The sequence below is a fragment of the Eurosta solidaginis genome, chromosome 5 (assembly GCF_040869045.1).
Source record: "Eurosta solidaginis isolate ZX-2024a chromosome 5, ASM4086904v1, whole genome shotgun sequence".
Taxonomy (NCBI): Eukaryota; Metazoa; Arthropoda; class Insecta; order Diptera; family Tephritidae; genus Eurosta; species Eurosta solidaginis.
In genome coordinates this window covers 52,794,827-52,822,338 of record NC_090323.1, presented here as the reverse complement: position 1 = coordinate 52,822,338, position 27,512 = coordinate 52,794,827, and the positions used below count along the sequence as shown (strand labels likewise).

The 27,512-nt window shown below is 40.9% G+C and overlaps 2 protein-coding genes across 2 annotated transcripts in view; one reads left to right on the top strand and one right to left on the bottom strand.

Moving 5' to 3' along the window:
* LOC137233488 (SPRY domain-containing SOCS box protein 3) overlaps positions 1 to 9,587 on the top strand; it is a 40,521-nt gene extending 30,934 nt beyond the window's left edge. The window contains exons 3-4 of the mRNA XM_067756524.1: positions 4,519 to 5,074; positions 8,471 to 9,587. Of these exons, the coding sequence (XP_067612625.1) occupies positions 4,519 to 5,074; positions 8,471 to 8,598 (684 nt within the window). The 3' untranslated portion in view covers positions 8,599 to 9,587. The remainder of the gene's footprint in view (positions 1 to 4,518; positions 5,075 to 8,470) is intronic.
* A 14,122-nt stretch (positions 9,588 to 23,709) lies between these two features.
* Positions 23,710 to 27,512, bottom strand: part of brm (ATP-dependent helicase brm) — a 105,611-nt gene continuing 101,808 nt past the window's right edge. The window contains exon 5 of the mRNA XM_067786325.1: positions 23,710 to 25,148. Within this exon, the coding sequence (XP_067642426.1) occupies positions 24,295 to 25,148 (854 nt within the window). The 3' untranslated portion in view covers positions 23,710 to 24,294. The remainder of the gene's footprint in view (positions 25,149 to 27,512) is intronic.

Sequence of the window (27,512 nt, the reverse complement as noted above, 5' to 3'; positions counted from 1 at the left end):
GCCAGCTATTCTCTGGAAAACTTCCTCCAAGTTTTTAAGATGTTCATCAAAGTTCTTGCCCAATACGATGATGTCGTCCAGGTACACCAAGCATGTTTTCCAATGTAGTCCTTTCAGTACCTGGTCCATGAGTCTCTCAAAAGTAGCTGGTGCATTACAAAGTCCAAAAGGCATCACTGTAAATTGCCACAGACCATCACCGACACTGAAGGCTGTTTTCTCTTTATCTTCCTCCTTCACCTCAACTTGCCAATAGTCGCTTTTCAAGTCCAGTGTGGAAAACCATTTCGTACCAGATAGCGAGTCCAGAGTGTCGTCAATTCTTGGCAATTGGTAGCTATCCTTTTTCGTAACGTCATTCAACTTCCGGTAGTCCACGCAAACCCTCATTTTTCCATCCTTCTTCTTTACAAGTACTACCGGTGAGCTCCATGGACTAGCTGATGGTTCGATGACGCCGCTGTTGCTCATTGCTTGTATGATTTGACTCACCACTTCCCGCTTCGCCAGTGGAACACTACGTGGAGCTTGACGTATCGGCCTCGCGTCTCCAGTGTCAATTTGATGTTTCACAACATTGGTGCGGCCTGGTTTGGAACCATCCTGGTCAAATATGTTTGCGTACTTTAGGATCAGTTGCTTTGCCTTACTCTGATAATCTTCCTCTAGCCCCTCCGTCCATTCCGTGATGTCATTTGAAAGATCAGTGTTACTATATGAAACGTGTTCCTGGAGCTGTTCACAGTTAATAATTACTTCAGCCTCTTGGCATCTTCCCAAAATAGCTCCTTTGGTCAGTTTGAGTGGTGACTTGAACTCATTGAGTACTCTTACCGGAATACGTCCATCTTGTTTTGTCATAGCCAGGGGTTTTCCTATAAGTACGTTCGGTGCTGATTTGTTTGCTGCTTCGACAACCCACAATTTGTTTGTCCCACAACCTCCATCAACCTTTGCCCAGATGACTGCTTCGGATTTTGGTGGTATTTGCTGACTCTCTTCCACCAGTACTCGTTTACTGCTATAGCCTCTCTCGTAGCCGAAATTAAGTGGTACATCCATGTTCTTATATCGCATCGTCTTGCTTTGCATGTCGATCTTGATGCCTTGGTTGATTAAGAAGTCCACTCCAATTATGATTTCATCAACAATTTCTGCCACTATAAAATTGTGTACTACCGTGACGTTCCCAATTGCGACTTCACATTCTACTTCTCCAATTACCTGGGTGTCCTCTCCCGTGGCTGTACGTAATCTTGCTCCAAGCAATGGTCTTATCTTTTTGTTGACTAAATCCGCTCGAATGATGGAATGAGATGCACCCGTATCTAGAGTCAGTAAACGTTCCTTTTCGTCCACATGTCCTCCAACAGTAAGATTGCTCGATCTTCTTCCAATTTGCGAGATAGAGATTATGGGGCATTCAATTGCGGGAGCCAGCTGTCGCCCCTTGCGGCTGACTCGATTTAGTTTAACGATTGAGTGGTCTTGGAGATTTGCTCATCACCTTCTGCTCTGCGTTTACGACCACCCACATTGTTGGAGCTATTGGGACCGCTGCTGCAATGTCGTGCAATATGACCTGGGTTGCCGCACTTGAAACATTTAATAACTCCGGCATTATTCTGTTGTGATCCCTTCACGATGAGCTTTGTATGCTGGTTTACTCAATAGTGAGGCCGTTTCCTGAGTCAATGCATGTGATACCGTTTCAGCAAATGTCAGCTTTGGGTTTGCGTATGTAGCTCGCTTCGTTTCCACGTCCCGTATGCCATTTATGAAACTCTGGATTTTTACCCTTTCAGTGTATTCCACGGGTGCGTCCGCATTTGCAAGATGAGCCAATCTTTCAATATCTGAAGCAAACTCCTGCAATGTCTCATTTGCTTTTTGGTAGCGGTTTTGCAACTCAATTTGGAATATCTGTTTTCTATGCTCGCTTCCATAACGTCGTTCTACAGCAGCCATCAATGCTTCATAATTGTTCTGCTCTCCTTCGGGAATCGTCTGTAGGATTTCCGCTGCTGGCCCCTTCAATGCCACGAACAGTGCAGCAACTTTATCTTCCGCATTCCAGTTGTTCACTGCTGCGGTCTTCTCAAACTGTAGCTTGAAGACCTGGAAAGGAACAAAACCGTCAAATGATGGTGTTTTTACCTTTGGATTGCTTGCTGAAACAGCTGGGCGGTTTAGTTGTAACTGCTCCATACGACCTTTTAACGCTTCTATTTCGGCATGAATTTTGTCCTCGAGTTGTAAAATTTTTGCATCCTGCTCTTCCAGTTTCACAAAGAGTTGCGATGATACCTGTTCGAAATTTGTGCCGACATTTCAGATATACGTGCCTCTTGCGCTTCCAGTTGAGATGCCAAATATGTCTTCTGTTCTTCCAATTGTGATGTTATACGGGTTTCCTGCGATTCCAGTTGGGATACCATATACGTCTTCTGTTCTTCTAGTTGAGATGACATATACGTTTTCTGTTCTTCTAGTTGAGATGCCAGTTGAGATGTTATATCTGTCTTTTGCGATTCCAGTTGAGAAGCCACTGTCGATGTTTGAGCAGATATTGCAGCCAAAATCATGTTCAAGTCTGTGTTCGCCATTGTCTGCGGTGTTTCTTCCATTTTTGTTATTTCCTCGCCATCAAGATGAAAGTCATACTCTTCCACATCAATTCCTTCTGCTTCCCATGCCTCTCGTAGCCGTGCCTGAAGTTCAAGTTTAACGCCGCTTGTATTCAATCCACGGCTCTCCAACTCCTTCTTTAGTTGCTGGATCTTTAATTCACTGAACTTTGCCATGTCCTTGTTGTCCTCTGGAATTTATTCAACAATTCCTCTTCTGACACCAATTGTAACGAATTTGCTGCAAATCCTCTTATTTGCAATCCTCTGCTAAGTTCGAATCACTGAACTGTTGAATAAATAACTCCAATATTGAATAATGGAAAAATGGCCTTTATTAAAGTACTTCACAATAACACTTATACTTTGCTACTCGCTGGCTTAATAACCAAACTGATTGATAGCTCAACTCAAACTGAATTTCAGCGCCTCTACATCTGTCACCTTTTATACTCTTTGGTTTCCTCGTTCGCCTTTTTCTAGAATCATCTAGCATTGTCCATGAGCTCTCAAACTTCTCAGCTATAACTAAAGTTGCACAATTTTATACATCTTTTAGGCGCTTCCAGAATCTACTAGTCCAGTAGCTCTCAAACTTCTCAGATATATGCATGTGTTTGCGCATTGACTCTCCGCTGCTCGTATTCGTACATGGTACATATGTGTAGACGCAATTATTTATTCGTTTATGTAGATACATAAAGATTGAATTATTGATGTGAATGTTTGTAGTTTACAGTCTCTCGCGCACACATAGGCGTATAAGTAAATGCATCTGTGTCTGACATCTCTCGGCTGCCTTATATATGTGTATACATGATTTGATTATTGACGTAAATATCGCTTAGCATCGCCTTAGTGATGGTATAGCTTAGTGATGCTAATATCCGTGACAATATGTAAGCTGGCCGGTTTCAAAATGGCGAAATATTTTAGGTGGTACTTCTAGTTCCAAATGTCGGCGGCAGTATCTAAGAAGACCACAAAATACAGGTAATAGGCCTCAGTTTACAATAAAAACAGTAAAACATGGAGGAGCAAAAATAATGGTTTGGGGCTGTTTTTCATACCATGATGTGGGCCAATATATAAAATTGATGGTATCATGGATCAGCACAAATATGTGGAAATCCTTCAAGATGTTATGCTGCCGTATGTAAAAGACGAAATGATCCTAAAATGGGTTTTCCAACAGGATAACGACCCAAAACATACAAGCAAGCGAGTAAAGGATTTCTTTCGGGAGAACAAAATTGCAGTAATGGAGTGGCCAGCTAAATCTCCGGACTTGAACCCCATTGAAAACTTATGGGAGGATATAAAGCACGCCGTTAATGAAAAAAAACCGTCCAATACAAAGTTATTGTGGGAAGCAGTGCAATCAGCTTGGGCTAATATACCAGTGGACCGATGTAAGCGCTTAGTGGACTCCATGCCTCGTAGATGTGCTGCCGTCATCCGAAATGGGGGTTATACAACGAAATAATAGTCAACTATTTGTGTTTTTTGAGTTAATTCACTATATTTCTTTAGTTATAGTGACTTTTTAATAAAAATCTTTTCAAACTGCTATTTTTATGAACATTCTTTTGTGACACTTGTGTAATCTTTTTCAAATTTATAACAACTTGGCGTCATGTAGAAAAACTATTTTTTGCTCTTAATATAATTAGCCTTATTGCGTTATGTAATAACGCAAACGTTTTTAAATTTGGTTTCATTTACTTTAGATAAATCCACTTTATTGGGGTTATAAGAAAGCACTACTATTAATATGAACATAACTGTACATAAGTAATTAAAATACTTTCTTATCTCCCTTTTGTCACACAACAACATTTATGCGTCTCGTTAATTGATTTTGTTATTTCCATCTTATTTCTATTTCCAGATGTTCGGTATTGGCACCGATAAAGTTGACCTTAATCAATTTCAATTCCATTTTGTGTCGGCACTTGGTACAAATTCACAATCGTGGGGATTCTCATACAATGGAAAAATCCAACATAATGGCATACAATTGCCTTATGGACAAAAATTCTCGCAGGGATGTATTGTTGGCATTTGTTTGGATCGTACGCGTGGCACATTAGAATTCTTTCTTAATCGTCGTTCTCTGGGCATAGCCTATACGAATATTCCACGTGGCCCAGAAGTGAACATTTATGCAATGGTCTGTTCGACGGCTGCCAAATCTGTGGTACGGCTCATAAATTCTACATCACAAATAGACTGCCTGCAATTACGCGCATTTAAAGCTCTATCGAAGCAACCAAAAGATTTACAGTTACTCCGCCAGATGCCCGGTTTTCGTGGTATATTAAGTGATTATTGGTTCCTTACACCGCCAGTACGCTATTCACGTCGCAGTGCCAACTCTGAATTGGATATCGCCGATGAGGCAGTGTTGTCGAAAGCACGATTAGGAAGGAAGCAGAAATATAAAGGTTAGTTTAAAATAATTTCTTACGTGGCAAAAATCTTAACGTTTGTGACGATGCAGCAAGAGCTGCCAGAGGAAAAGGGAGGCCCCGATGGAAGGACCAGGTGAAAACGATCTGAATGCCTTGTAATTCCCAATTGGCTCCAGGTGTCTCTTTGCCTAACATAATCCGGTACATCCAATCAATTCATTGACTTTGGACCTCAGTATTTCGCACAATACGCTAAGTAGAACCTTGCATGTAATATTAGATAGACTGCGTGGTATGAACCTAGGTTTGTGGGATCTCCTTTATTTGGGTTTGTGGAGCTCACTTAAATTCCAATTTGAACGCTTGCCTCGTCCGACCATATTTTACATAAGAGTTGATGCATGCTATTTACTAAGTCTACGCGTATTTCAACAGTTCAGCGAGAATTCTCCGACGTTACCCAAAGTTGTTTTTTCTTTATCCGGGCTGTTTCAGTTCTCACATGTGGGAACTACTTCCATTCCCGTATAGTCCGTCAGCAGGGATTTGGATATCGATATCTTAATTTCCCCCCTTATTTTGCAAAAGTGTTCCCTTTATACTTCAGCACGCTTTGCACGTTGGATGGGAGACTGCTATTATATTTTTGGTAATTATTCTTTCAGCCAACAGTGTGCGGTCTCAAGTTTCTTTATTCTGAGTAGGGCGTCCCAATCATTCCTGATTTTTTACCAACACTATTTAAATTTTACTTAATTTTTTTGAATACATTATTTTTTAAGTTATTAAATGTTTAGTACCTGGGCGCCCGAGCTTTGCTCGGCAATCTTCGAGTATGCCGCAGAACATACTTTGTTCTACATGTCATCATTAATCAAACTCAACTTTTTTATATGTACATATGTATCATATATTTTTATTTACCAATATTTGATTTCCTTGGAAATAGATTTCAAGAACATATCAAATACTAACCGAAAAATGAACTGGAATGAAAAATTTGAAATGGGTAATTCCAGCCTATAGTACAAGGGATGGTTATGACAATTAGTGAAATCGAGAACTAAGTTATTTAAGTCGAGTATCTTCATGCGCCAAATAATTAATTTCAAATATTTTTTTAGTTAACACTATAAAAATCTCACAATTTTATTACATTCCACACTGAAAGAAAAATACTGGTAAAATCAACCGAAATACGGGTCAATTCAACCGAAATTTCTGCCAATTTTTATCCATCGCAACAAGATGTTCAATCAACTGCGCACAAATCGTTGATCCGTAATTGACCGTTTTAGTAGTCAAATGAACAAAAAAAGTAGTTGCTTTGTATGAAAGTACCTAAATGTAAGACGCGATAACCTCCGAAGAGATTTTAGGCCGAACTTCTCTTCCAATTTGCGTCGTGCTCCTTTTTAATTTTTCTTACAAATTGGCGGGTTGCGACCTACCTCTTATGCCGACTCCGAACGGCATCTGCAAGGCATATGATTTTTTACATGAGAGCATTTCATGGCAGAAATACACTCGAAGTGCTTGCTGAACACTGCCGAGAGGCGACTCCGCTTAGAAAATTTTTCTTCTAATTGAAAAATCTTGTTTCTAAAATTTTGATGTTGCTTTTCCCGGAGTGTGACCCCAGGGTCTTCGGTGTGGTAGGCGGAGCACGCTACCATCACACCACGGCGGCCGCCATATAAATACGTAAATATGTGAATACATAAATACGTAGTATGCTTGCTACAATACATACCTACATATAAATATAGAAATGAAAATAGTAGTCACAAACTTATTCTCAATTCTTTCAGTTGCAGCTCAGCTCATTCTCAATTTCTTCTCTCGCATGTAGCTGCCACACTTGATTGTTTCGAACAAAACGTCTAGTATAAATGTTTGACGTAACATTTTAAAAAAAGAACTTGGAAGTTATAGAAAAGAATCAAATCGCAGGAAGGTAATTCACCACTGGAGTAACTTTACATGTAATTCGGCAAGTTTAATTTTCGTAACACTTTAAGTTGAAACGATTCCAAAACAACTTAAACTTTTATTTTGTCGGAAACATCAACATTAAAAATTGATGTTTTTTATTATGTTATTAGATTCGATCGCGTGAGTGAAAATTCATAAAAACTTGAACAAAATGTTACTAACTTTGGACAAATCCTGTTCATTCAAGCAAAACTTTTGCAACAAGAGGGCGCAATTTTGCATTTCGCTTGGACGAGAAGTTTCAAAATTGTACCCGATAAATAGGTGTCCCGGTATCTCATAATTTTTTGCACAGTAAATTCAAAAAGGGTTTTTTCGTTTTGTATTGATAACTGAAAAACTAGTTTTTATTGTTTTCCCATTTTGTGTTTTTTCGATTTGATGGTTTTCTTATTTTGGTGTTTTTTTTTTTAACAAGTGGCACCATCGTCATAAGTACAAAGAGAGCGCAGTGCGCGTAAAATTCTCTTTGAAATTTGCTCATGTATTGACAGTTGATCGCCGTTGAAATGACCTGTAAGATCAGTTGTGTTAACAGAAACATCAGTTAGATTGATTAGGAATCTGTAAATTTACAAAATTTTGTTAACTTAAGAGCGAAAATTTCTCTTCTGTTGAAATGACTAAACTAATTTGTTCGCTTGACAAAGAACTCGGTCGAATTAACCATAATTCGATCAATTTCACCGAATCTCCGTTAAGTCAAGAACAACAGAACCGAATTGTTGATTTTACTAGCACCATTTCCTTCAGTGCAAAAACTTGTAAATTTCACGAATGACAACTATCAGTTAGTTTAATTAAATGTCAACTTATTTCCCTAAACGCCATCTGTTGGTAAGTAGTTAAATGGTTAGATGTCGTTTTCAAATTGAACATATGCCTCTAGTGTTCAACAGTAGCAAACTACCATGGTGAGATATCTTTTTGCTATGGTGAGAAATCTTTCTAATAGTAATATGTGAGAAATTGCCATTATTCATTTCATATTTGCCAAAAATATGCATTTAAATATATTTTGCTAGAATTTGCCACGGTGCCTTGATATTGCATTTCAATTTTATTAGCATATGTGAAATTAAGAAAATTAAGTCAAATCATGTGTAAGATTTTTTTTAGAAGATTTTTAACTTTAATGTTCTCCTTTAAAGCTTTAATAGAATATGAGTAAGTAGAGCGCTATTTCGTCTAACTATCCTAACCCTAAATGGCAACCCTACTCAACAATGTCCCTATTGTAATGCGGAATGAAATACCTTTCGTTTGATACCCATATCGGCATTCTGAGTGGCAACACCTAGGTAGAAAATCTTACTTATCTCTGTGCCCAATTTCATTTAAATCGGTTGAGCCGTTCTCGAGATCGTTCGGCTATACAAATATACAATAATTGCTCGTTTAAAGTTATAAGATATTTATTTTCCTCTGTTACAGATGATGACATAGACATTAATGATCTCTACTCAAACGCACACAAAATACCGATGCGTTCCACATCCGAAGATGATGATGAATTACATGCGAGTGAATGTTTTGATGAATATTTTCATTATCTTTTCTAAAATGAGCCCAGTTTTATAAGACTTATTTTGAAAAAAAAAAAATTAAATTGCATACAGTGTGGAAAACCCAATTATTTATGAGTTCATAGATTTGCATATAAATAGCGATTTCTTAATATGTAGATATAAAAAAAAACACCAGCTATGTTAATAACCCTACTTTTCTTTGTATGTATGTATTAAATTCAAAATTCGATCACTAACTCCTTTGCACAAGACTAAAAGAAAAATTAAATTAGTTAACTTGTACTTAGCAACACAAAAAGTCCATTGCCATAACTTGTATTAAATTTACGAAATTAAACCATCAAAATAGCAATGCATTTACTTATTTACTTTAGTAGATAATTTAGGAATCACTATATTTACAATACGCAGTTACATATATAACATGTAAATAATGTCCTTTATGAAAGTATGGATCTATGTTTTACTTTGACTGATGTATACTCCTTTATTGACACTGTTTTGTTTTGACTACTATTTTATCAACTATTTGTCAGTTCGTATTTGTTTAAACAATAAACTTGACTAAGCAGAAACATATGCGTAACACACTTACATATTGTCTTTAAGTACCTATGTATATACCTAACATATGTTTAGTGGTTATTATGTATAATAGCTAGTCTTTATACATTTCAACTGTCATATATATGCCACCCACACCTAAATCTTTAGAAGCTTACTCAAAAACTTTTTGTTAAGATCTACATAGGTGTGGGATATATGTATGTGTTTTATACATACATATGTGTGTATGATTTAGCATAAGTTATTAGTGTATATGTTTTTGAAATACACCTGTGTGAAATACTGTGTTCATTTTGAATTGCCCTTTTCAAATTTCAGTTAACTCACAATTAAAAATCGGGTTTCCGTTAATTTAGATGTTAAGAATTTTTTAGTTTTATATAACTATCTTGACTAATTTTTGATACTAAAAAATCTGAATAATAAATTGTTTTCTAATAAAATGATAAAACTATGGTTTGACATTGATAGAGAGATTAAAATTAACTAGGCCGGGTTACTGCAATAGCGCCAGTTTATTGTAGAGTTGTCACTAATATTCGGCAACTATTCGGTATTCGGCCTACTCGGCCACTTTTTTTGCTATTCGGTATTCGGCCGAATACCGAATACAATATCACGTAAAAAAGACACTCAAAATTATGTACTTATTTCCAAATTACAACACTTTAATATTTAAAATTGATCAGTGGTAAGTTATGTTAGACAAAAATAAGCTTTTTATCATTTTTGGGTAGTAAACGATTATGCTTTTCATCGTAAATGTTACCAGCATCAGAAAATAAGGTCTCACTATGCACGCTACTTCTAGGAGAAGAAAGATAAACTTTAGCAAACTCTTAAACTTTGCCACAGCATTCTTCTCCACGTCCTCCTCATCGTTAGCATTTCGCATATTATCTGTAGCGACTTCCTCAAAGCAGTTCCAGAAACTGTCGTGTATTTCAGTAGTCCTATCATTTTCATTCAGGCTTCTTTTCTCACGAATTGGAGAAGAATCGTCATCGGTACTATTTTCAGAGCTTCTAGAAGAATTTTTTGTCTTGCTCTTTCTGCTTGAACCAATCTTAGGAAACACCGAAGCTGAATCGCCTTTCAAACTCACTTTGCAGTGAAGATCTCATTGTTACTAAATTTGGTACTTTCTCAGCTGTCTCTGATTTTCCCAGATATTTTAATAAATTTACTGCATGTGGAATCACTTCAGAGATGCAACAGATACCTGAGCTCGTTATTTTTGTAATCTCTTCGAATGGTTTGAGGAGTTTGATACATTGTTCCAATAGTTCCCATTGTCAGATTTATTAAAGTTTCATGATCTGTTATGTACAAGCAGGAAAACAGGTGTCCACTTGTCTTAATCCAGCTAACGCGCCCCGACAGGCATGTATTTCGTGCCGAATATTCGGCGCTTCGGCCGACAGCGTTGCCGAATATTCGGTATTCGGCCAATTCACTATTCGTGGCATCTCTAGTTTATTGAACGTTTTTATTTAGCTTGACTTGACAGGCTGGCTGGCTGGCCGGCACGAATTTTGGAATTGAAATTTAAGTAACTTCCCGATAAGCTACAAGCTTGAATCTTGGAATATAGTTCACAACCCGATGGCAATGCAATAATAAGAAAAAAACTTCGATAGGTGGCGCATGGATCGAAATATTTAAAAAAATCTTATTTGTGGACCGATTTGGCTCATATTTGGAACACATAATACATATGTAGTGACTACCCAAATCGAACCCTGCAGCAATATGTGGCAACGTCATAGAACAGATGAGTTTTAGCAACACCGCCAACGTCTAGTTATACTTTGAATTTCAACGCATACATAATTTGGGACTTTTCCTTTTAAGATACGACATTTTTCTTCTTAGTTTTAGTTTAGTTTTAGTATAAGTTTGAGTTTTATTTGAATTAATAAATATAGAATAATAAACATAACATTCTATAAGTGGTGACCCCGACGACAACAGAATAGTACAACCAAATATTTTACGGTCGTTGCCGAAATCGATTCAGCTGTACTGGCACATGCCAGCGACATTATTTCCTCGCCACCTATTGCAAACCAAGTGACGATGTAACAGCAGCCATGTCAGAGTTGGTGGATAGGCTAGATCGCTTAGAGAAGCGGGAGGCAACGTATAAACAGCAACGGATCGGAGCGCCTCTGCAACAAGCACGACAGACCAGCTCACGCAGTGAGGACACACGGGATACAAACCGCGATATCAGTTAGTATCATTATATTTTCGGCAAGAACGCAACACGGTGTCGGCCACCATGCGCTTTCACACCAAAGCTTTCGGAAAAATAGTCAGCCCTCCGTACAAAGCGGCTATGTTGGAGGATGATATGAACTCCAACCGCCTTTACATTTGAGACAGAACGTCTTCAATGAAATTTCATATCAACACGGGCGCCGAACTTTTGGTGGTACCCAAACGTCACGGTGAGAGTATGCAACCAAACGCAATGAAACTGCTCGCTGCGAACAATACTACAATTAATACATTCGGAAAACGACAAATAACGTTCGATCTCGGCCATTTAAGTGGTTTTTCATAATCGCCGACGTTGCGCATCCTATAATAGGTGCGAATTTCCTAAGACACTACGACGTGTTGGTGGATTTAAAAAAAACAAAGTAAACTTATACTTTGAAAGCAAAGAATCGATAACGCATACGCATACGCAAACGCAATCGCAAACACAAACAAGGAATTATTTCCAAGCAACCAACATAATTTTTACGAGAACGACGACAACATAACAGATACCCCAAGACATACATAATAATGATTGGCTCGAGGCCGGTAACCGTATCCATCGATAGACTTAAACCGGCTTATTTCCCCAAGAGATGAATTAGCAGCAATAACACAAGCCACAAGTATTGATGCCAGCACATCGGCGAATTTTCTGGAAAGGGAGTGGTGTAGTGACTACCCAAATCGAACGCTGCAGCAATATGTGGCAACATCATAGAACAGCTGAGTTTTAGCAACTACAGCCAACGTCTAATTATACTTTGAATTTCAACGCATATATAATTTGGGACTTTCCCTTTTAAGATACGACATTGGTCTTCTTAGTTTTAGTATAAGTTTGAGTTTTATTTGAATTAATAAATATAGAATAATAAACATAACATTCTATACATACATGAATAGAAAGCGACCTATGATGTCGATTTGGCTCATCTCATTTCATACATAACGTTTTTCCCTCCTCTGCAAGGGCTAAGGTGAGTATCCGACACGTGCCCTTCTCTGTCTGGTTGATCTCCGTGGAATTTGAGGTATCCTACTTGTTTCGGGTGTTGTATGCGGTGTCGATGTAGGATTTTGCTCTATTGTACTATTGGCCGAATCAAAGCTTTCAAAATCTTCCGATCCCCACGATTCGTTTTGCGCCGTTTCATTAACCACCGGTTGCGTTATTGCTTCAGTGCTATCTACTTCAGCTGATGCCTCGGTTTCATTAGTGTTGTCTTCGGTTGATAGCCTCGCCTTGTAATAATCAACTTCCCGAGCTGTTTTATCAGGTCAAACCGGGGCGTCCGAGATTACCAGCAACATCGCTCCCTCGAAAGGTCCCGCATAGTCGATATGAATACGTTCCCATGGTCCCTTGGGGTATTCCCAATGACGATCCTCACTTTTTGCCGGTTTATTTGCTTGTCTTGCACATGCATCACATTGGTTCGCAATATTCTCGATATCATTGTCTATGCTCGGCCAGTATATGAATGAGCGAGCAATCCCTTTCATCTTAACAATTCCTAAATGCCCCGTGTGTAAATTGTCAAGCAGTTTGTTTCGATATTTTGGTAGAATAACAACACGATGTTCGAATGTCAAACATCCGGAGGACAACTTATAATTGACTTCTGGGGATTTGTACCCTGCCCTTTTCAAGCACTGGCCACTTTCCAGTAGTTTCATTATTTTACCCATTCGTTCATCTTTTCTGAACTCTCTTGCTATGTGTTCTGAACTTAGTGGTAATTGGTTGATTTGGCGAATCATGAAGTGGTCGAACTCATCATATTCGTCTAGATTTGTCATGGCTGTCTGTTGCAACTGTTTAATTTGTAATGATTTCGGTGGCTGAAAGTGGGCGCGTGAAAGATAGTCGGCATTCGCGTTCGCCTTTGAGCTCTTGTACACTACCTCGACATCAAATCTGCTTAAAAAGTCTGCGTAGTTCGCCATTCTACTTATGCATAATACTGGAAGTGATTTATCAGGTTGTAATATTTGTGACAATGGCTTATGATCGGTGATTAGTGTCCAATGACGTGCGTATAAATAGTATTTGAAAAATTTCTGAACCGCCCACACAATTGCCAATGCCTCTTTGTCAATCTGTGGATAGCGTTGTTCTGTAGCATTCAATGTTCGACTTGCGCATGCAATTGGTCGTTCGGTCCCGTTCTCTAAACGGTGTGAAAGCACGGCTCCTAGTCCTATTGGACTCGCGTCTGTTGCCAGTAGTACAGGTAGTGTTGGGTCGTATGGCATCAACACTTGAGGTGAAACCAACGTCTCTTTCAATAGGGCAAACATTGCGTTTGCCTCCTTAGTCCAGTAAAATTTCTCTTTTCAGCATATCCCGCAATGGCCGTGCACTTGTGGCCAAATCTGGAATAAATGCGCTATAATACGTGGTTTTTCCTAAAAACAGCTGTAACTCTTCGAAAGTCGTTGGCTTGGGAGCGTTTAGTACCGCTTCAATGTGTTTTTCGGATTTATGTATGCCCTGTTCGTCGATGCGGTTGCCAAGGAACTCCACCGATGATGTCGCAAAGACACACTTTGACTTGTTCAAATGCAAACCATGTGATTTAATGCGATTTAGTGTCGTTTCCAAAACTATCAGTAGCTGCTCGAAGTTTTCAGCAAACACCAAGATATCATCAAAAAAATGTAAAACATTTGGGACTCCCTGTAACACAGTGTCCATTTTTCTTTGCCAAATAGCAGGAATATTTGCTGCTCCATATACCGCACGAGTAGGTCGTATTAACCCATGCGTCACTGTATTTAATGTCAATACATGCGCAAACTCCTCGTCAATTGTTAAATGCGTATATGCATCTGTTATATCTAAGTGACAAAATATTGTAGCGTTTTTCATTTTATTAAACAAATCTGCTTTTGGAATCGGGTGTTCGTCGATGATCATTTTTGGATTGACAGTGGGCTTATAATTACCGGTAATGCGAATACCCCCATTATTTTTTGCTACTTCGTGTGTTGTTGAGGCCCGTTCTGAATGCTCCACTCTCTTGTAAAAACATGACTGACTTTACGATCTATTTCCTGGGCATACTCCTCTCTCAGCGCCATCGGTACATCGCGCGATCGCGCGAAAACTGGTGTTGCTCCAGCTTTGAGCTTTACTTTTGCAGGTGGCCTACTCAACTTCCCAGCTGTCGTACTGAAGATGTCCTCAAAACGTGTAATGAGATGTTGCAGTCGCGTTTGTTGGTTTATTGATAGTTTTGGTGCTGTTGAATTTATAGTATTGATTCGGTTAGACGATGAAAAAGTTCAGTGAAGTTTATTTCTCGTGCGAATTGCGATATCCCTTCTCAGCCGCAAAGTGTATCACAATCTCCTTGAACGACATACAAATTAAGTCGTCGTGAAGTTTTCCCCATTGTCGCAGTTACTACGACCCGTCCAATGCAGTTCACCTTGTGGCCCGTATAGCTTGTAAATCGTCGATCTGTCTTTAACAACCTAAAATTTGGTTTAATCGAACGCAACGTTTTGCAATTCATTGCTGCACATGGTGCACCCGTATCTAATTCCATCTGAATTTGTTTCCCATCTATATATATAGGAACCATTTTTCTATATACTGCATTGCATGCATTAACACTGTTTAGTTTTTGAACTGATTCACATTCATCCTCTGAAATCTTATCTAATTTGGTCTTACACACTTTGGCGATGTGGCCCACTCTTCCACATGCAAAGCATTTGGAATTGTTAAATTTGCAGTCTTTTCTAAGGTGCTGCCCTCCACATCCGTAACAATTGGACCCTTTCTCTTTTGCCCTCTGCATCGGTTCTTCGCCAATCGGGTTTTTCGAATTTGTGTTTCTTTTAGTTTTAACTGGTGCGCATCCCAGTTTATACGTTGGCTCGCTTGTTTGTATCACTTCTGTGCACTTTAGGTCTGTTGTGGCGTTTTGTGTTAATTCGATTGTATGCGCAATTTCGTATGCTTCAGCAAAATTTTTTGGTTTCTTTGCAATAACTTCATTACAAATTACTTGTGAATCTACGCCATACAACAATTGCTCTAGTAGCATTCTATCTAAGAATTCTCCATACTCAGTGTACAGCCGCTTCTATTAACAGAAGTGCGAACTTGCAAATCGGTTCTCCCTTTTCTTGTTTGTTTTGCCGGAACTTGAAACTTTCTGCATACTTATTCCTACAGCCATCAAAATGGCGAATCAATATATTTTTTATTTCGCTGTAGTTGAGCGAGTCTGGTGTTTTTGGGCTAACAAGAATTTTTAGCGCTGTATTAAGCTCTGTCCCCATGTGTACACGTACGAACTTGTGCTGTTCCGCTTCTGGAACCTTGCTCAACTGTAATGCCCAATCTACACGTGTGAAACAATCCTGTACTGAGGATTTATCTTCCGATTTGTATTCCGTAATACTAAACGGTGGTGGTTTGGGTGACAACGAACGATTTACATTTGTATTTGCCGCAGTATTCTGTGCAGCCTCCTCCACAGCTCCTCGGATTGCTCCTGCTAGCGTATCCAACACTGTTTTTAAATCCTCCGGTGTAAGGCTCATTTTTAAATACACTTCTGACACCACTTTTGTATATGGGTGTTTATTTAATTAATGAAATAAGTTAATTGTTACATTTTAAAGTTAATGCGTAAAAGTATATCAATTGAAAGATAAACAAGTAATAAAGAAGATAAAGAATGTTCTGGCAACACAGTTGCCAGATGTCTATATAAATAATTTATTGTCGTGGCGCTGCCATCTCGTTTCATACATAACATGCTGCAATTGCATTAAAGGATGTCCCGCAGTTCACCCTTAAGCGTACTTCCGCCACTTTCTAGCAACAATGCTGCTCCGCCGGCCACATTAGATTCCCGCTTCCTACCTGCTACCACAACAACAACAATATCCGTGTAGTGATTACAAACAATGCTGAGTACCTGCCCTTGGATTAACGTCTACATTCCTCCTGGCACCTGCTGACAAAGGGGCTTACACCTTGACATCAGTACACTACTCAGAAGCGCAAATCACTTGACGATTTTAAGGCTCATCGGACCTCTGGCATTTCAGCCTGCTAGCAGACAAGGGTGGCGAGGAACTACCCGAACAAATAGTTTCGATGCCCCTGCCAATAGCAGGAAATGGTCACAGCTCGCCATATATTTCCATCACCAACCAACGATTCACCAGCGATCGATGACCTTGCCGTATTCCAGTCGCTACAGCGAACAGCCTATTTCATCACCTCTAAAGGCCTAACTTTCATCAAATTTAAATAAGGTAAGTGAATTTATTATGAGGCGTGTACACAGCGTTCCTTCGCTGCACTCCCCTTTTGAAGATATGTGTACGTGAGCCTTTTCCAGACTTATAGGATACCTGAAATCAGGCTTCATTTCCCGTCCGAAGCTGTAGCGATACCGCTCGACCATGGCATGCCCAAATCAGGAACCTTAGCATGGGCCTCATGAGACTGGTAAATGTACAAAAACTTGACTAATGGGAGGAGCGTACTGCAGCCTCTGTAGATATTTGGAAACTGTGGTCATCGTCCTACCCAACGAAACGCAAAAAAAACGTATCCATCGCAGTTGGCAATAAAATGCTGTCGGTATCGACTGCTTCCTTTGGTTGGCAGGCGAGCCCATACGTGTAATAAAAACAATAATAAAAGGCACGATGTAACTCCGAGGAGAATTGAGTTGAGCTGCTTTTAGGAACTGTGTCGCTTTAATTTTTCCTAGAAATTGGCGGGACTTGGCAAACGTTTGCACAAACATGAAAACGATGAGCTACAGAGCCATCAAGAGCAAACCATCAAAAGCAAGCCTAAACCCCCTACGGAATAACCTTGCCATTTCTACAACACTTTGGAGATAAGGGACTCAGTTAACTGGTGCATGCTTTCAATCATAAAATTGTAAGCGGTGCACCTATGCTAAAGCCTGGGAAATCATTCAACCAAGGAGGGTTGTTGTTGTTGTTGTAGCAATGCTCGCCCCACCTAATAGCCGCGACCGATCACAAATTGTCATCAATATCCTCTAACGGGAGTCCAAGGAAACTTGCCGTTTCAACAGGGGTGGACCATAAGGAAAGGGGTGTTAGAGGCGTTGGTTCCACATTACAATTGAAGAGATGGTTGGTGTCATGTGGGGACACATTGCAAGCGGGGCATACATTTTGTATGTCAGGGTTGATTCTGGATAGGTAAGAGTTTAACCTGTTACAGTATCCAGAACGAAGTTGAGCAAGAGTGACACGCGTTTCCCTGGGGAGTATGAGTTCCTCCTCCGCAAGTTTTGAATAATTTTCGTTAAGTACTGCATTCACCGGGCAATTCCCGGCATAAAGGTCCGACGCCTGTTTATGGAGTTCACCAAGGATTTGCTTGTGTTTTTTCACTTCATACGGCTGGGTTCTCAGGTGCCGTATTTCCTCAAAATGCTTACGGAGATGACTCCTTAAGCCCCTAGGCGGTGCTGGTTCATCAATCAGATGTCTGTTGGGATGCCCAGGTTTCTGGGTATTCAACAGGAACTGTTTGGTCAGCATCTCATTTCTCTCCCTGATGGGGAGTATTCTCGCCTCATTATGCAGATGGTGTTCTGGGGACGTAAGAAGACAGCCCGTGGCGATTCTGAGAGCAGTATTTTGGCAGGCCTGTAGTTTCTTCCAGTGGGTGATTTTTAGGCTTGGCTTGCTTTGTATGTAGTCATGAGCGTTTCTTTATCTTTTCCCCAAGTACTGCCAGCGAGGGATTTGAGGATTTTGTTACGGCTCTGAATTCTCGGAACAATTGCGGCTGCGTGCTCACCAAAATGTAGATCCTGATCAAACGTCACACCCAAGATTTTGGGGTGTCGGACAGTCGGTAGCGTAGTGCCATCGACGTGGATGTTCAAAATGGTCGACATTTGGGGCGTCCATGTTGTAAATAAGGTCGCGGAAGATTTAGTCGGTGATAATGCCAGGTTTCGCGAGGCGAAAAAACTGGAGAGATCAGGGAGGTAGCCGTTTATTTTATTGCATAGCGCATCGATCTTTGGGCCTGGGCCTGTGGCCATTATTGTGCAGTCATCGGCGTAGGAAACGATTGTGACTCCTTCCGGTGGTGAAGGTAGCTTAGATATGTAGAAATTAAACAAAAGTGGGGATAGGACACCACCCTGCGGCACCCCCTGTTTAATTCTCCTTGGTTTTGATGTTTTGTTTCTAAATTGCACCGATGCCTGCCGACCACCCAGATAATTTGCGGTCCACCTTTTAAGACATGGGGGAAGGGTAGACCCTTCCAGGTCCTGCAGTAACGAGCCATGGTTGACCGTATCAAAAGCTTTTGATAGGTCTAGCGCTACGAGTACTGTTCTATGGTGGGGGTATTGATTTAAACCGCAATTTATCTGGGTGCTAATGGCATTCAGCGCGGTGGTAGTGCTATCGAGTTTTCTGAAGCCATGCTGATGAGGGACTAGCTGCAAATTTGCTTGGAAATAAGGGAGCAGAATGGCTTCAAGCGTCTTTGCCACTGGCGATAGGAGAGATATCGGACGATACGACTCACCTATGTTAGCTGGTTTCCCAGGCTTTAGTAGCGGGACCACCTTGGCCATTTTCCATTTCTCAGGTATGACAAAGGTGGGAAGAAACAGATTGAAGACATGTGCTAAATATTTGAACCCCTCTTTCCCTAGGTTTTTAAGCATCGGCATGGCTATGCCGTCTGGGCCCACTGCTTTGGATGGTTTAGCACGACCAATGGCGTCCTCAACCTCTTTAGCGGTGATGGTGATTGGTGACGCGCTGAATTTGTGTTTATGTGCGCGTCTATTGGCTCTCCGTCTATCTTTGTCGACCGTAGGATGCATTATATATTGTCGGCAGAAAGCGCTCGCGCATTTTTTCGCGTCCGACAGCACTTTGTTGCCAAAGGCGATGGAAACTTTGTCTTTGTGCTTAGTCGGATTCGATAGGGACTTTACGGTGGACCACAGTTTACCCACACCGGTAGAGAGGTTACAACCTCTTAGGTGCTCCTCCCATTTCGCCCGCTTGTGTTCATCTACAAGCAATCTGATGCGTTGGTTTATATCCCTTATTTGGGGGTCGCCTGGGTCAAGCTGTCTTATAAGGTCACGTTCTCTCACTAAGTTTGCGGTCTCCGCCGGGAAGTGGGGCCGGATTTCGGGAATTCTCCCGGCGGGAATGAAATGTGCCAAGGCGGATTTAATGACCTTACGGAAGGCACGCTCCCCTTGGCGGGCATCAGTCGGGATAGGGAGGGCAGCTAGGCGGCTGTCTGTAAAGGATTTATATTCTTCCCACTTTCCTTTTTTGAAGTTTATGAAAGTGCGTTTTTCAGTGACGATGAAGTCGGCGTTACGCTCAAGCGAAATAAGTATGGGCACGTGGTCGGATGCCAATGTTACCATCGGCTGCCAGTTGACGCAGTTTACGAGTTCTGCACTCACGATTGAGATATCTGACGAGCTGTGACAGCTTCCTACCATACGTGTGGGGGCGTCTCCGTTTATTGTGCAGAACGTCGTTTCTTCTATTTAATCCGCCAACATCTCACCCCTACTGTCCGCCCGCAAGTTTGAATGCCATAGATCATGATGGGCATTGAAATCGCCTAAGATAATGCGATTGTTGCCAGTGAGTAAGGCCCTGATATTAGGGCGGTATCCACTGGGGCAACAGGTGGCAGGAGGGATGTAGATGTTGATGATTTCTAGGGGAAGGCCAGGACGCAATTGCTGTTGTGGACCTAGGACTGGGCGTCCTTGGGCAAGCATTGGGGTACCCGGATGATTTGGGTTTGCGGCCTGGCAACATGGCGCGATGAAACGCGTCGGGGGGTTGCCGTCGCGGAGACCAGAACATCTAGGGAAGTGGCACCACCCAAGGCAGGAGCTGCATTGGGCGGATGTCGCAAACATATATATTCTGTGCTGGCAAACGGTGCAAACGGAGGTAGGGACTAAGAGTCTGTTTCCCTGACCTACACGATTGCTGCCGGAAAAGAGGGGGGGGGGGGGGGGGGAGAAGACGGGGGCAGGGGCTGCTGCTCAGCATTGCTTCCGACTCTACAACGAGGATTGTAGTTATGAGTGGTAGCAGCTGTTTGAGTTGTTGGCGCCGTGGGGCGCGAGCAGCAGCGGGTACTTGTTGTGGCTTGCTGAGCAGCGGGGCTGCTGGAAGGTAGTGGGGGGGGGGGGGGGCGCTTAGACGTAGACTACGGGACGCCCTTGGGCGTGAACAGCAAGGAGCCACAAAAGATTTATAAAAGTTACGTGGACGTCGGGTTTTGGGATCAAGCCCAGAACAACCTGTCCGATGCAACCATCCCTTGCACGAGACACACTGAACAGAGTATGACCGTCCTAAAAAGATTCTTTTCCGGCAGACGCAGCAAAACCATTTCTCAGGACTGGGGTCAGGAGACGGACCCGGATTAGATTCGATGCCTTCCCGGAGTAAGAGAATATGGAGCAGTCCTGCTGCAAGGAGCTGCTGGGAGGATGACAATTTGTGGGAGGGACGAAACATATTAGATGGGGTCACACTGAAATGACAGTCCTTGGTCGGGAAAAATCCCGAGTCGCTCCGGTACATAGACTGCCTTGGGAAGCGCAGGAGGGTCGTATCGCTTGATATACTAAAACTTTTAAGAGTATCATATGTAGCTTCCACATACGTTGTTATTGTTGTGGCGATGAAGATACTCCCCGAAGGTTGTGGTGTATTGATGTTGATGGTTCTTTGTCGGATATATGTAGATCCAGTATTTTCCGGTAACAAGCACAATTAAGGTACAAGTTCGACCATCTCGGGAACGATTCCATATGACCACATTGAACCTCCAGCCACTAGTTCCACGAGGAACTTGGGGTCGCCGGAACCACGCCTGCTAAAGAAACAGCATTCGCCATGGGTAGGTGAGGTTGACAATTAGGTTTGAGAAGCTATACATTGCGCTGGCAAACCCTTGAAAGGGTTGCGCTACGTAACGATTTTGATTTTGGTTAAGTGAGGTTTAATGCTGGCTACAGTAGCACTTCCATTACTAAGCTTAATACATTAGTACCTGGGCGACCGAGCTTTGCTTGGCAATCTTCGAGTATGCCCCATAACATACTTTGTTCTATATCGTCGGTACAATGCCAAAGATACAAATGTGGCATTTTTGTTTAAACGAAATATTAAATATGTCAAATTTTGCAAGCCAAAACAACAAATGTGCATTTTTTTGAAAAAAAAAATTTAAAAATCATTTTTCAATTAACATTACTTAGTGGTTTACAAAAGTAAACCTTCCAATAGTGGTTGAAAAATACAAAAGTAAATCTCTATTAATTAAATCTGTTTTTGTAACAATGTCTTACGCGTTTTTCTCAAAACATCAAATACGCACATATTGGTATTGCACCGACGATATGTCATCATCATTAATCAAACTCTACTTTTTTATATGTACATATATTATACATTTTTATTTACAAATATTTGATTTCCTTAAAAATAGATTTCAAAAACATATCAAACACTAACCGCAAAATGAACTGGAATGAAAAATTTGAAATGTGTAATTCCAGCCTATAGTATAAGGGATTGTTATGACAATTAGCGAAATCGAGAACTAAGTTATTTAGGTCGAATTATTAATTTCAAACATTTTTTTAGTTATACACTATGAAAGCCTCACAACTTTATTACATTCCAAAAACTTGTAAATTTCACGAATGACAACTATCAGTTAGCTTAATTAAATGTCAACTTACTTCCCTAAGCGCCATCTGTTGGTAAGTAGTTAAATGGTTAGATGTCGTTTTCAAATTGAACATATGCCTCTAGTGTTCAACGGTAGCAAATTACCATGGTGAGATATATTTTTGCTATGGTGAGAAATCTTTCTAACAGTAATCTGTGAGAAATTGCAATTATTCATTTCATATTTGCCAAAAATATGCATTTAAATATATTTTGCTAGAATTTGCCACGGTGCCTTGATATTGCATTTCAATTTTATTAACGTGTGAAATTAAAAAAATTAACTTTAATGTTCTCCTTTAAAGTGTTAATAGAATATGAGTAAGTAGAGTACTATTTCGTCTAACTACCCCAACCCTAAATGGTAACCCTACTCATAAATGTCCCTAATGTAATGCGGAGTGAAATACCTTTCGTTTGATACCATATCGGCATATCTCATGCAATTTTTTTTAATTTCGAATAGGTGGCACCCCTAAATGGCAACCATACTCAAAAATGGTCCTATTGTAATGCGGGGTGAAATACCTCTCGTTTGATACCCATATCGGCATATCTCATGCAATTTTTTTTTTTCAAATAGGTGGCAACCCTAAATGGCAACCCTACTCAGGAATGTTCCTATTGTAATGCGGAGTGAACTACCTTTCGTTTGATACCCATATCGGCATATCTCATGCAATTTTTTTTTAATTTCGAATAGGTGGCACCCCTACTCAAAAATGTCCCTATTGTAATGCGGAGTGAAATACTTTTCGTATGATACCCATATCGGCATATCTCATGCAATTTTTTTAATTTCGAATAGGTGGCAACCCTAAATGGAAACCCTATCAGGAATGTCCCTATTGTAATGCGGAGTGAAATGCCTCTCGTTTGATACCCATATCGGCATATCTCATGCAATTTTTTTTAATTTCGAATAGGTGGCAACCTTGTGAAACATTCTGAGTGGCAACACCTAGGTAGAAAGTCTTAGAAGGTGATACATTATCTCTGTGCCCAATTTCATTTAAATCGGTCATCGTTCAGCTATACAAACATACAAATATACAAGATTTGCTGTTGTTGTTGTAGCGATAAGGTTGCTCCCCGAAGGCTTTGAGGAGTCTTATCGATGTGATGGTCCTTTGCCGGTTACAGATCCGGTACGCTCCGGTACCACAGCACCATTGAGGTGCTAGCCCGACCATCTCGGGAACGATTTATGTGGCCACATTAAACCTTCAGGCCATTCCCTCCCTCCCCACCACCAAGTTCCATGAGGAGCTTGGGGTCGCCAGAGCTTCGTCTGTTAGTGAAACAGGGTTCGCCGCGGATAGGTGAGGTTGACAAATGGGCTTGGAGAAGCTATATATTGCGCTGGCAACCTGAAGGGTTGCGGTACACAGCCCCTTGAATCTGGTATTTTAGCCGCCTCTTATGACAGGCATACCTACCGCGGGTATATTCTGATCCTCTAACCCGCTGGGGACAAGAATTGCCCCTTTAAAGTTATAAGATAAAATTGTGAGAAAATTGAAGACGGAGCAGTTTTTATTTATTTTATTTTTTTATTATTGCGCAGGCAAACCTAGTAAAATTATGAGTTGCCCTTACAAGTTTACATATTAAGTTGAGTAGAATAAAATATGTTTAAATATAAAACGTCATAAATTGTGCTGCGAAAAGGTTACAAAATTTTAGTTTGCAAACTTTTATTTATAGCAAAAGAAATTATTAAAATTTAAAATTAAAATGAATTTGTCGTTAAGTAGCTAATAGAGTTTGAAACTAAAGTTTAAATTATAATTATGGTGTTTATATAGTTTTAAAGATGTTAAATATATTGTTAAGTATTTGCAATTAATTGTAGTTCTACTGAATGTCTGAAAAAGCAATTTCTGTTGAATGTCGGTTGCAGCGTGCAGTGTGCTTCATCATTAATGCGGTTTACTCATCATTATCATCACTGTCATAATCATCATGGTCCCCATCTCTCTGCGCTTTACCAGTTCTCACAGTATTTGCCATTGTTGTTGCTGTTATTGCTGCAATACCACCAATACCGCCACCACTACCACCACCTACGCAACCCTGCTGCGTACCGCGCGCAAATACCACGCCTAATGGCAGCTAATCTATGTCATCATCATCATCATCGAAAATTGTATATTTCTTTTGTGAGCGCTTGCGACGCGTTTGCTTTTTTGAAGTTGTAGCTGAGACGGTATTACTTACCGGTGGTGCCGGTGTTGGTGTTACTGGTGCGCTAGCCAATGATTTGTTCAATTTCAATTTCATTTTAACTGCTACCGTCGAGGTGGTTGCAATATCTTCATCATCTGAGGCATCTTCCCGGTCAGAAGCGTCGTCATTATCCGAAGCGTCTGAGCCGGCAGCAGTACCACCACCACCTGTCGAATCATTACCAGCAGCGGATGCAGCAGCGGCAGTTACACGTGTACGTGCACTTGCAAACACTTTTTGCATTTCAATTGAGTCCATATATATAAGCGATGCTTCCTCATTGTAGATTTGCGCATTCTGGCACAATTGTACAAAATCCTTTTCCAATTCATTTATGTCGCCATATTTGCAATCTTCGATGCGTTGCAAAATCTTTTTAATATCCACAGGACGTTTTATAATTTCATAGTAATCGGGTAGACGTTGCCGTGATGGTAGCTTCATAAATGGTTCGGACAATAAACGGCCATCTTCATTTGTATATTTAATTACGGCTGACATAATTTTATTCATTTGCTTTTTCAGACGTTTGTCAATATTTTGGCGGCGACGTCGTTTCATAATCACCTCTTCTTCATCGGAGTCATCTTTGCGATTTTTACGTTTGCGACGTTTACGTTTAGCTTCCTCGTCGTCTTCCTCCTCCTCAAATTCGGCACCATCGTCGATGGCCTTAAGCCATTCCTTTTCGGTAAGACTGTCTGTGTAGTCGACTTCTTTGCGTTGACGAGATCCACGACCTGGAAATTAGAGAATGGAAACATGAGTAAATGTATATGCATATATGTTTTGGGGAATCATTAGACAACAAATGCTACGAGGGGCCAGCAACTTAAGCTAAGTAAGCGCTAACAAAAGCACTGAAATCCTGGTACACCTAGAACACCCCTTCCGCGAGGAGCATAATAAAAAAAACGTTAGTACCTATACCATTTTTTAGTAGCGACTGTTTTTTTTTTCTAAGGGCAAAAAAAAAGTTCCAAAATTTAAGGCCGCAGAAGCGATATGTTTAACCCTTCCAATCTCTGGGACGACTCTCCTTGCTTAAAAGTATCCGTTATTTTAAATAGAAAATCACTACCCGGAGGTTTAAGGAGTGTGACGAATATGGCAGTCCCTTTCTAGATTGAGTCCGGAAAGCATTGTTAATAGCACCTTCCGGTACTAGACCTACTGCCACGGGAACGATGTGTTTTTTACCCCACGGATCTTCAGGTCTGGGACAGTCCTGCGTCAATAAACCCTATTCGTGCATGTGCTCCTGAGTCCGCAGTAGGTATCCGTGCTAAGATCTTCAGACTGCTTTTGGAGAGATCATGGCTTTATAACTTCTTTATATAGTACTTTGAAGCCCTATGCTGTTCTGTAATAAATACCTTCTCCTGTCCGACGCGTCTTTTTTTGTTGGAGACACTGTTTATGGCCAATCTATCTGCTTGGTTTTTGTTGTTGTAGCGATAAGGTTACTTCCCGAAGGATTTGGGGAGTGTTATCGATGTGATGGTCCTTTGCCGGATACAGATCCGGTACGCTCCGGTAACACAACTCCATTAAGATGCTAGCCCGACCATCTCGGGAACGATTTATATGGCCACGTTAAACCTTCAGGCCATCCCTCCCTCCCCAGAGTCGCCAGAGCGTCGTTTGTTAGTGAAACGGAATTCGCCGCTCGAAGGTGAGGTTGACAATTGGGTTTGGAGAAGCTATATATTGCGCTGAAAAGGTTGCGCTACACAACCCCTTGAATCTGATATTTTAGTCGCCTCTTACGACAGGCATACCTACCGCGGGTGTATTATAATCCCCTAACCCGCTGTGGTAGGTGCACTCCATTTGGCATGGAAGCCAATGGTATGGTGCCATGCGTATCTATCTCGCCACATAATAGGGGACGAGCAGCGATTTAATCGGAAACGAAGTGCGGAATGGCTGTTTTCAAATATTATCCCGACATATTTGGTTTGGGGCCAAGGATTCCCGACCCGACTCCTTCTATTATTTTCGATCCGTCTGATAAGTGAGTACCATACAAGTCTGTAGTGCCGTAAGACTCGTAACTCTGGAAGTGTCCCGTGTGGATTCATTCTCAACTCTATGTTAAATATCATTTCGAATCGAATCGTCTTGTTAGTGCTTTTCCTGAGAAGCTGTATACGTGGGAACTGATATATGTATATATATTTCTAATTCCTCTCTATATTGTATTTCTAATTCTTTCTTAACTAAGTTCACAGGAATGTGGCTGGCAGTAAAAACGATTCATGTTGCAATAACTACTGCAAGCATGGCGGTTGCTCTCATTCAATAGTGGCCGTCTTTCAGGGTGTGTTGCCCTGCAAGATCAAACATAATGCTCTTTGAATTTTACCACGGGGTACTATAAATCTTCCTCTGACAGATCACTCCATTGCCTTATAGAAGTTGCCAGAGATTGCTGACTAGTCTTCGCAGGAGGGCTAACAAACACTCTGTTGTCAGTCTAACCATATTCTAAAAGGTCGCTTAACTTTCAAGCGCACGACTAAGCCTACATTGGGCCGTGCGCATACCACTACTTCTTCGCATTCGAATGCATTCTATATTTTAGAGATCATCTGGTCCAAGGCAATATCTGCGGACTTGGCTTTTTTCAAAGCAAATGATGGTAGATTAATTGGTATGAGTGACTTCGTTAAGGAGTACCTTCTTTTCCTGTAGCGGATAGGAAAATCATTCCTTCTTATTCTTGTAGCAGTAATCACTTTTACTCGCCTCCGCACCCTCGGCTATGCTTCACGATATATTTAAGGTGAGGTCCTTTGCTGTAGCTTTTCTAGATATCTTCCGTTTGTAACGTTAAGGCCGCGAACCTTACCCAAGTGATTTGTGTATCGGTGTATTCAGCCCTCACAACAACTAAGTTGATTCACTGGACTTCTGACCACCGCAAGGTTGGCCCGACTTTAGCAGCCATCCACATATATCTTTCCAACTTTGCTTCAATATTTCAACATCTTACCTTTGTAATAAATTGCCTACACCCCAGAAACCCGTTCTTAATTATACAGGCCTGTTCTGAATTCCGACTCATTCCGACGAGGCTGATTCCGAGTCGATTTCTTTTT